This window comes from Carlito syrichta, unplaced genomic scaffold (assembly GCF_000164805.1).
Source record: "Carlito syrichta isolate Samal-C Ts95f unplaced genomic scaffold, Tarsius_syrichta-2.0.1 Scaffold95881, whole genome shotgun sequence".
Taxonomy (NCBI): Eukaryota; Metazoa; Chordata; class Mammalia; order Primates; family Tarsiidae; genus Carlito; species Carlito syrichta.
This window is the reverse complement of record NW_007039977.1, coordinates 187194-198116: the sequence shown is the minus strand read 5'-3', so window position 1 is coordinate 198116 and position 10923 is coordinate 187194. Positions and strand designations below refer to the sequence as shown.

The 10923-nt window shown below is 47.7% G+C and overlaps 1 protein-coding gene across 4 annotated transcripts in view; it reads right to left on the bottom strand.

The window, feature by feature from the left end:
- Positions 1-3715: 3715 nt before the first annotated feature.
- Positions 3716-10923, bottom strand: part of CUNH16orf62 (chromosome unknown C16orf62 homolog) — a 137805-nt gene continuing 130597 nt past the window's right edge. For 2 of the 4 annotated variants that reach the window (XM_008062320.2, XM_021714480.1), the window contains exons 30-31: positions 4773-4919; positions 3716-4041 (exon numbers count right to left, since the gene is read on the bottom strand). In XM_008062320.2, coding sequence (XP_008060511.1) covers positions 3943-4041; positions 4773-4919 — 246 coding nt within the window. In that variant the 3' untranslated portion in view covers positions 3716-3942. The remainder of the gene's footprint in view (positions 4042-4772; positions 4920-10923) is intronic. The other 2 variants (XM_021714484.1, XM_021714489.1) reach the window with 1 other exon arrangement.

Sequence of the window (10923 nt, the reverse complement as noted above, 5' to 3'; positions counted from 1 at the left end):
TTTGTACCCCAAGCCCTAAGTCACTATTCACTATGCTGAATGTCCCTCTGGGGAATTTCACCCAGAATACTTGTCGGGGATTAAAATGTCTTCTGATTGAGGAAATAGACATTTATTCATGATAATAATAGTGAGCGCATGTTCCCTTCCTTGTCTTGGAGTCGCTGTAGCAGAGGTGTCTTTGAGCTTCCTCTGCTGCTGAAAAATGTGCCCTAGACCAGTATTGTCTTTCCACCTGCCTTCTGCTGACCCTGCGTGCTGAGCATGGAGTTGATCTTTTGTGTGTTAACTGCATTCTGAACAAGGAGTTTTAGAGAGCAGTCAGTGTTGCACATGAAAGTGCTTTACTGGATTCTTTTTGATCACAAGGAAGAGAACCCCAGGTGACTTCTGTGGAGGGTGAATGCAAGGAGGCACAGGAAGTCGCCTCATCAGCTCTGGGAACAGTTTCCAGGCCTGGACTCTACCATAAGCCTCAAAGAGCTCCAGGTACAGTGACCTAAGTCACATGTGATCCTCTGTGACCACCTTTCCATTCACCTAGCTTTCTGCACCCCAATACAGGTTCTGATTGGGACGTTTTCATATCACTTGACCTGAACATGCCTCCTACAGACATCCCAGCCCAGGCAGGCCTAAACAGGCTGGAAATTCAGTGTTTCCCATGGCAGGAAGTCCTGACTCTGTAGATCTCCAAGGAAACAAATCTCTGCTCCATCACCCTTAGTGTTGGCTTTATCAGGCTGGCAGTAGCTATTCCAGACAGCATACCCAGGCCCTGGAACATCCCAGAGGAAGAAAAACCTTTGTGGTTCAAAGAAATTTCTAGAAGATCCTCAAGAGACCTTTCTTCATGACTCATCTGCCCATTCCTGCACCAGCCCCCTTCACAGGGAGGGAGATTTGATATTTGTTCCAAAGGAGCTCAGATACAGAACCCTGCCTTCTGGGCAGTTAGATGGTCTTTCCCGTTATATATATCAAAGTTGAGTCCATGAAAGGTTGCTTCCTGCAGGAAGTGGCCCAAACAGGTCCTGGCTAGTGCACCCTTGTAGAACTCTTGACCTGGCTAGTGCTTGCAGGTCAGGAGTTAGAGCCCAGGGAAGTCCAGTGCCTGAAGTGCTTCCCTTACGTCTGTTCAGTGGGCAGCAATGACACCAGCATCCACTCATTTTTCCAGACCTCAGTCAACACTGCAGGAATTTGCTCGGTGTAAAAGGGAACCAGCTGTACCTACTCATAGTTTTTATCTTGCCCAAAGGTTATACAATAGTATGGGTGTATCAAAAAAGAGTGCGCACAGCCATCCTTTGGGTAATTCTGGGTAGTTGATTGATGGTCCAGCCTAGCTCTCCCATTCAAGCCCTGGTGACTGATAGCTCTCTTAGGGTGTGATGATCAGGCCTGGTATAAATAGTATCTGTAATAGGGCTTGACTTTCTAACTCAATCTATCACCACTGGCTTATGAGTTTCATTTGCTCAAGGGAAGGTTTCTTGACCAGAGAAGGGTGGGTAGCCAAGACAATAGGATGTTAGGTGTCCTTAGAATGACTAGCACCTTGTCTCTTTTTCCCAATGCAGACACCATCACTCATGTGAGCAGGTCCCTGTGGCAGTTTGCAATCAGGAGAATTACTCTTGACTCCCTTTCCTTACAAGCTAATATTTGCTTGAATCCCACTCCCCCATCCCTCCTTTCTTCATGTCCAAAGTCCTCCCAAGCCACTTGCACGTTTTTCGTATGGTTCTCCTGTTCTTCATGTTGACTCCGTGGAACATAGCATGTCTTCAAGGCATTCAGAAATTCAAGGGAGATGGGCATGGAGCAGGATGGTCTGGCACAGCACAGTCAAGGTCTTGGTTGAGTATTTAGCTCTGTCTCAAACTTGGCTGTTTCTGCCCTGGGGATTTCTCGCTGATGCTCTTCCTAAGGTAGGGATCTTCCTTACAACTGCCCTTCTCCAGCTGTTCCCAGACCTCATGGATCATACCACTTTATTCCTTGGTTTTCAGAGACTGGTTTATTGCTTTAGGAATGAGCTGGGAAAAACCACACACGAACATAAAATGTCTAAGCCTCTCTCTCCCTGGGTAGATTTCCTTTTGGGGTAATGTGTATCTGACCTAATGTGAAAGTTCAAGGTCAGGCTGATGTTAACAGCAGTAAGAATTCACTGGTCCAGGCTCGGGAAGCAGTGCTGTCCAACACATGCCGCCCAAAGTAGAAGACATGACTTAAAGAGCACAATTTGTGAACTTACCAATTATTTTTCATTTAAATAGCATAGAGTAAAAGTAGTAGACAATTTTGATGAAAATGATTTTGTGAAATAAAGGCCACTTGAGAGCAATATGAGCAACACATGCTTTCTGAATTTCTGTATGTTTTATTTAGTAAAGTGTAGGAAGGGTGTTCTTTAGTGTCTGCTATTCTTTATGAAGACATTCTCAACAATTCCTTGAATGGGGTGAGGGAAGGGGGCGAGAGGGAGGATATCTGTCATCAAGTTGGCCAGAAAATCCCACTGCAATATTCTTGGTCCTAAACTATTCAGTAAAACATGAGCTTATATAAATTTCTTAGCCCCTTATACTTTCTGAGGTTAACCATGTGTTAACTCTAATGCTGTATTTTACCACGTAAGAATGAAATATCTACATCCAGTGTGTATCTTCCAGAAGCACACCAGTGTAGGACACTTTAATCCACAATTGGGATGCATTTTCATGGGCAGTAGGTTCTAAACTGAATGAATTGCCAGTCAATATCAATGCTCTTAGTGATTCAGAATGAAATGTCGATGGAGCTCACCAGCAGCAGAGTAGTCAGGTTCCACCACGCTGGTGGTAGGAAAGCAGACAGTCACATGTGTTTAGAATTACGGCTGCAAAGCAAACCCAGCTAATACGTTTAGATACGTCCTGTCTCTTCTGGAGGAAGAGTCAGAAGTAATTAAACGAGCAGTCATGAACATCGATGTTCCTGTAGGATGTTTCTTCAGTTACAATAGACTGAGCCACTGGGAATCTCCAGTTTGACCTTGCTTTCTCCTTTGATCCACCAACTGACTCTTGAGTCCAATCAAGAGCTGCTTTGACAGGAAAAGGAGTGAGTTGAGTGGTGTGTCTCCCTTTTATAAACCTTCCAACATGATTTAAGCAACACTGGATTCCAGATTGTGGGTGCTAACTTGAGGGTACAGAGTCTAGAAGTGAATGTTTCTAGAATAGTGGTACTTTAAAGGTGGAGTGTTTTTCAAAGTTCTTTTTCTAAGCTCTGTGCTGGGTGCAGTGGCTCACGCCTGTAATCCCAGCACTTTGGGAGGCAGAGGCGAGAGGACTGCCTAAGTCCAGGAGTTCAAGACCATTCTGGGCAACTTGGTGAGACCTCATCTCTACAACAAATCAAAATAATTAGCCGGGTGTGGTGGCACATGCCTGTGGTTCCAGCTTCTTGGAAGGCTGAGGTGGAAGATCACTTGAGCCCAGCAGGTCAAGGCTGCGGTGGCCGTGAGCGTGCCACTGCACTCCAGACTGGGTGACAGAGTGAGACTTCAACTCACAAAAAGTAAACTGAAAAAACACTTTCCAGAAAAGAAAGGTTCCTTGCTTTCTTTTTCTCTCTTGCTAAAGGCCTGTCAGATCCTTCTCCAGGGCTTCTTGAGAACCTGAAGGCCATGTGCAAAGACACTAAGTTGCTGCTTCTCAATGAAGAAGATTTGGTTTTAATGCTATGACAATTCCCACTTCACTGTCAGAATAACCTGAGTGGTGGCCAGAGCTTAAACCAACTTGTATACTGCATATGCAAAAATAAAAACAAAACCCCAATATTCCAGTAAGAGTTCAGGACAGCAAAGCAGGTCTTTCTGGACTTGGCACCAGAGTTCCTGGGCCAGGCTCATGGATGGGCCCAGCTTGTGGATGGGCCTGGCTGGGGTCAGGTCCTTGTTTGCAGAGGGAGTCTGAGGGCCAGCTCGGTCAGATGGTTCATGTCTGGTTGCTTGCTTCGCTTCTTGATGTATTCCAGTGTTTTCACCTAGGAGGAAAAAGAAAAAGCCATCTCCTTTCTGGTTCATAATACTTGGAGCCCAAGGCTCCAACAAATCTGGTCATTATGTGAGCTTACACTTCTTAGCAGGGAATAGGGAGTTTTTTAAAAAAATTTATTTTTATTTTTTTATTTTTATTTTTTGAGTTGGAGTCTCACTCTGTCGCCCAGACTGGAGTGCAGTGGCTGCTCCCGGCCACCACAGCCTCGACCTGCTGGGCTCCGGCGATCCTTCCGCCTCAGTCTTCCAAGTAGCCGGAATTACAGGCATGCGCTACCACGCCCGGCTGATATTTTGGTTTATTGTAGAGATGAGGTCTCGCTGCCCAGTCGGGTCTCGAACCCATGGGCTCAGGCAATCCACTCACCTCAGCCTCCCAAAGGCGCGGGATTACAGGCTGAGCCACAGTCTTTTGAAGGATGAGGGAAGGGAAGAAATCAAAGTCTTTAAAACAAAACTTCTTAGATTGCAACTTGCTCTAAACATCAGATTTGAGTACAACCAGAAATGACTGATGTTTTTAAATGTGTGCTTTTTATTCAGAGGGAACAGACTTTTAATGCTATGCTTTTTAGCCCTAGGATGTGACCCAGCAGAACTCTCAGGTCTGGCATTTTTCTAGAAGGGGAGGGCGGGGCTGTCTGATGTCCAGGCCCAAAGTGTTGAGGGCAGCTCTCTGCTGCAGGTAGGCTCATCCCACGGGCCCCAAGTGCCTCACCATGGTCCTGGTGTCTGCACAGCCGTGCCTCTGTGCCAGGTGCCACAGATTGACAGAGAGCTGGTTGAGCTTGTTGTTGCGCAGGTCCCCATGGGCCAAGATGCTGTTGAAGAAGGAAAGGCCCAACGAGCTCTGGCGCTTCAAGGCCTGCAAGAGGAAAGGCAAGTCACTATCTTGCACTGGGCTCGGGCCAGGCCCAGAGGAGACGGCATGGATAGTGCTGACTCAGGTAGGTCATGCCTGGCTTCCAGGGCCAGCTCTGCCATGTATCTGCTGCAGAGCAACATGCTGAACCTCCCAGGGTCCTGGCCTCTGCATCTGGGATGACAGCAAGGTCCCCACCACACATGGAACGTGAGGATTCATCGTGATGACACAGCTCTGTGCCTCACAGATGGTCATTACTCATGAAGTGAGAGACTCGATGGTCAGTGGGGTTGGGGAGTGAAACTTAACCCAGCAATGATAGGTCTTCTTGCTTACATGTAAATGCAAATACAGTTACACATCAAAAGGCTTTAGTATGTCTCTTTTGGATGTGTTCTCAAACTCCTCAAAGTTGCAGTCACCATTTCTGCTCCTGGTGCTAATCATAAAAACCAAGGAGCTCAATAAACGTGTACGGAGGGGAAAAAAACCAAACCAAACCAAATGACAGCTCCCCACAGACTGAGCTTCCCAACCCTCAGTGCTCACATCCAGCTTTTACAAGAACCACTTTATATGCTAACACCAGGTATTTCCTCTCTTTTAATAATCTGATGTGAGAGGTACCTTAGCCACAATGTCATGATAGCCCTGACTTTGAATGGTAGAGACAAAAGGGGAAAGGAATCTTCAAAGCACGACACCAGGCCCAAGAGCTAGGACATAACTTCCCAAGGTAACTGAAGGCCCCTGGGAAGGCTGTCAGCAGGTGGGCATTGGCTGTTTCAGGAAGCCCATGGGGCCAGGTCAGAGCTAGAGGGCTGATGCCTCAGGCCCTTGCTGGGTGGTCCTGGCCACTGCAGAGCATCAGTGCTGCCAGGAGCCTCCTACGTCTGCTTTGCTCCTGGCTGCTAATGAGAATGAAGCCCTGGAAGCGTGCCAGAGACTTCACCTGACTTAATGTTCACAACTCTGGCAGGCCCATTTAGAAACCCCACAGTAAAGAGGCTCTGAGAGCTGTCCTCCAAGATTCCATCCCTGGTTACTCAAACTCCCTGCTGTGAAACTGGGGAAATTGAGGTCGGTTGAGGTTGGAAGATTATCCTGGATTATCTGGGTGGGCCCAGTCAACTCACTGGAGCCCTTAAAAGCAGAGAAAGTTCTCTGGCCAGAGTCAGAGACAAGCAGTGGAAGAGAAAAGCCGAGGAAAGAGGAGGCAGAAGGAAGGTCAGACAGATGTGAAGTATGAGGAAAGCTCAGGCCTCCACTGCTGGCTTTCAGGATGGAGGAAGAGGCTGCAAGCCAAGGGTGCAGGCAGCTTTTGAAAGCTGAGAAGGACCCCAGACAACAGCCAGCAAGGACACAGGGCCTCAGTCTGCAACCACAGGGAACTAGTCTGCCAGTGCCCTGAAGAAGCAGGGAAGTAGATTCTCCTCAGGCCTTCCAATAAGAGTCCAGCCAGTACTGAGTTCTGCTCTGCCAAACGGTGAGGTCATAAACAGGCACTGTTTGCACTGCTAAGTTTGTGGTGACTGGCGATGGCAGCAAATGTATACTCCCATTTTGCAGACAAAGCCCTGAAGCTCAGAAAGATTAAGGCACTTGCTCAAAGACCACAGCTAGTCAGTGCAGAAGGGTGATTTGAGCTCCAGCGGTCACTCCAGAGTCTAAGCTCATACCCACAGTCCTGCCCAGGTCCAGACACAAAGTTGCATCACATCAGGATCTCCACATTCGAAGAGGCTGCAAGACTTGCCCAGTGCCACTAGCCAACTTTAGTTACACAGCTTTATCCAGGGAGTAGAAATGGTTTAATTTAGCTTTGATCAAAACACATTTTTTCCCCTGCTTTCGAGCTATTCTAAGTGGATAAAGCCAGGCTGTCAACCATCAGTCCATTGTCCATCCATCTATCGGTCCACAAATGTTTCCCGTGGAGCCTGCTGAGCGTCAGGCTGTGCTATCTGCTGAGCCAACTGGCTCACCCCCTCCTGCCATCCTCTCCCAAGTGAGAATTTCAAGTTTTTAGGGAAAAGAAAAAAGGAAAGCCAAGGAATAGCTCAGAATGCAGTTGGGAGAGTGGCTGAGTGACAAGGAAGAATCTTGGGCTTTCCTCCCAAGGTGAGCCTGCCTTGGGAAACACCTAGGCCAGGTGACAGTCACAGAAGCAGCTGAGCCTGCTGTGAAGCGCCCAGTCATCAGGCAGGGAGGCTGTGCCGTGGGTGCCCAGGCACAGAGGTCGAGGGAGAGAGGGCGGCCCTCTGGCGAGGAGTGAGAGGGCACCTACTGGGCTCGGACTTGCTAGCTGGCGACTGGCGGCTTAGGCTGCATTTGTTCTAACAGACAAGGCAGTTGCACCCCAAGCGGGGAACTAAGTCCATGCTGCTCCCCTTTGAAGCTGGCCTTCAGTTGATGCCTGGGAGGATCCTGCTTTCTGCTTAGATATAGAAGACCAATCTAAAAGAAAATTCTATTTCAAAGCCAACCAAAAGAGTCTACCCTGAGAGTCCCTCTGACTGTATTTCATTGAAGTAGGAGAAATTTTTTTTTTAAGTCAAACAAGGAACACAGTCTAACTGGCTATTTCTCTGTTCCATATCTTCTCAATAAGGACTTTATCCTAAAAAAGCTCAATTCATCTGTGTTTTAAACGCCACAGCCCATTAAAAGTGAAATCATGAGAGACATGTCTGAGAGGTAAGAAACATGCCAGTTGACATTCAAACACTGAGAAAAACATGAACATGTACGAGAACCAAATCGGGGCCTCAGGCCCTCTCCTCTCACCAGAGAGGTTTGAAATAGAAAAGAGCTGCTTTTCCTATAAGAATTGCCACTTCCAAGAAGCCCTAAGGGTTTGGCATGGTTCCCGGCTCGTGATTAAAACAGGGCTGGCACCTTCAAGTGACTCAGAGGATGGTTTGGAGACAGGGTTGTCACCAATGCTAAGAGATGAGATGCTTAGGAACAGCCTCAGCATTGGGGTTTTCAGCAGCAGGAACCTGCTTGCCCCACCAGGTGGAGAGAAGCCCCCGCCAGTCCTTCCCAGACTGTGATGGGCCTGGGCGTCAAGCCCCATGCTTTCGGGGGTCCCAGACTCTGGAGGGTGCCGACAGGATCGCCTGTGCTAAACTTCTCATTGCACTGTTAAAGCAAAGGAAGGCATGATCAATTTCAGCTCGGGGGCCCCTAGATTATTCTAATGAATGTGCAAACACGGGCAGACATTTTCAGTGCAAGTCCCTGGTGGTTACTGAGGTACAGAGTTCTTCTGAAACACTCAGCTTTGCTATTTTTTTCTTCCAGGGTTTTGTTTCAGAGTTGTTATCACCCTCAATCCCTCTCCCTGCCAGAGAAGAAGAGACATAAACGTTAAATAAAAATAGCTCCAAATTATACGGTTCTGGGCTTTATTTTTATTGTGAGCTTGGGGGTTCTAAGCCACAGTCATTTACGTTGTCAGTGGCCACCTCTGCTTAAACCCAGGCTGAATTGTAATTTCAAACCACACGGCAAATTTTTCCTGGGTGTAACTTGTGTGTCAAGACACACATCACTGCTCTAAGAAGCCCTTTGGCGAGAAGGTAGACCAGAGACAGTGATTTTAAGAAATTAGAAGGAAAAACTAAGAATGATTTTTCGGGGGTAGGGTATCTAACTAGTCTGACAAGTATAAGCTGCAGGCAAAGGCCTTCTGTTTCTCCCGTGGGTAGAAAGGGCTCTGTCCTGAAGACTACCAAATATATCACAGACACAGGAGAAGTATAGTCCTAACCCTCACTGAGTGTTTGCACATGTTTGTGAAAGGTCCTTTTTAAATTAAAAAAAAAATGTGTATTTAGGGTTTTATTTTCTCATCTTGAAACACGAGATTTTATTTTATTTTTTTATTTTTTTTTTGAGTTGGAGTCTCACTCTGTCGCCCAGGCTGGAGTGCAGTGGCATACTTATGGCCACTGCAGCCTCTACCTGTTGGGCTTAGGCGATCCTTCCACCTCAGCCGTCCAAGTAGCTGGAACTACAGGCATGCACCACCACACTTGGCTAGTTTTTGGTTTCCTGTAGAGATGAGGTCTCGCCAAGTTGCCCAGGCTGGTCTTAAACCCATGCGCTCAGGCAATCTTCTCACCTTGGCCTCCCAAAGTGCTGGGATTATAGGCGTAAGCCACCGCAGCCGGCCTGGTTTTATTTTCTCATCTTGATTCAGATATGTAACATTTAAAAAACTACTGATACATAATATTTGTACATATTTATAGGGTAGGGCTGCATGTGGTATTTTGTTACATGCATAGAATGTGTAATGCTCAAGTCAGGGTACTGGGCATCTATCACCTCGAGCATTTACCATGTCTACATGTTAAAAACATTTCAAGTCCTCTCCTCTAGCTATCTGAATGTATTGCTGTTAATTATAGTCACCCTACTGTGCTGTCCTTCTGTCTGTGTGTCTGACTCACTAACCATCCTCTCTTTATCCCTACACCCTTCCCAGCCTTTGGTATCTGACATCCAGGAGAGTTGCCTCTTCTGATACTCATACATTTACCTGAAGAAGAAACAGACTCCAGTGCCGCTCCTTCCACAGACAGCCACATGCACTCTCTGCATAACTGGCCCAGAGCTCTGAGGACTGTAGCCCTGGGTCCTCAGGGCCAGTGGGACACACTCACATGTCTTCCTCCCTGGAGAGGGGGCCATGAGGCACGAAGGGCCCCTGGGGCAGCAGCTCTGTGGCTTTTGCTGGGCACACAGGCCTCTGCCCTCTGAACTGCCATCCCTAAGGTCAGCCCTTTGGGCAGTGCCCTGAACTTGGTGGAGCATGGAAAAAGTGCCACTCTCTCTCCAGCACTGATAGACAAGTGTGTATATACAGCTCTGTAGTATTTCTGTGGTTTTTTGGTGGGGTGGGGAAGAAAGATGAGGGCAGAGGTGTTATTTTATGCAGTCCTGGAACTAAAATCCTGTTTGATCTCATTTTGTCCTCAGAGGTTTGGATGACTTGCAAGGATGTGGGGCAAGGGGCATAGGAGTAAAAGTCTGAACAAGAGAGAACCCAGGAGCCCAGGGGCTAGGAAGGCAGCGGCTGGGAACGCAATAGCTGGGAGGGGAGGGTGGGAAGCTGCAGGAAGCCTGGATCAGAATCCCACTTAGGTTTTGGCAAGGGAATTGAGGGGGAGTGGCCAGAGTGAGAGAACAGAGGCCCCTTCCTGCCAGGGGGAGCTCAGGAACGGGTGGTCAGGTGGCATGACAGGCAGAACAAAGGAACGGAGATACTCAGAGCTTTGGGCAAACAGCTCCCAGTAGACAAAGGGCAAGATCCAGGGGCACATGGAGAGAAAAAGTCAGGCAGCAGCTGATCCGGGGAAGGATGCAGAGGCAGGTCAGGCACCGGCTCTGGCTCCCAGGTGCTGTGAGCTTCCCCTACGTTCTGCCTTGACTACACGACAGCACCCAGCCTCAGCAGCAATGAGAGACATGCCTACCTCTACACAACCAGTCAGGTTGGCCAAGCCTGAGACAGGGTCCTTGGGACCCATCTGTCATTTGCACGTTTGGGCCAAAGCTACAAAAATGGAAGCCCTGGTCAGCATAACTTGGGAAGGGAACGAGTCGATTAGGTGGCACTCTATGGAAATTACATTGAAATCCATCAATCAGCTGTCCATAAGGGAAATACAGAAAAACTGCTCTGAAAATGCACACAACATGGAATAAAAAAATAAGGGCAGGGCTTCTAGAAAGCTGCTTTGACCTTATTTCATAGCCACCACACTAGGGTTCAGTTTCCTCATCTGCAAAGCATAAAGGGACTATTGTAAGAATAATCCATGCAAAATTCTCAACACTATTTAATGTATAATGAAGCCTGGAAAAACAGAACCTACTATTGTTAGATGACCCCATGCCACTTCTTTTTTTCTTTTTGTAGAGATGAGGTCTCGCTATGTTGCCCAGGCTGGTCTTGAACTCCTGGGCTCAAGCAATCCTCCTGCCTCAGCCT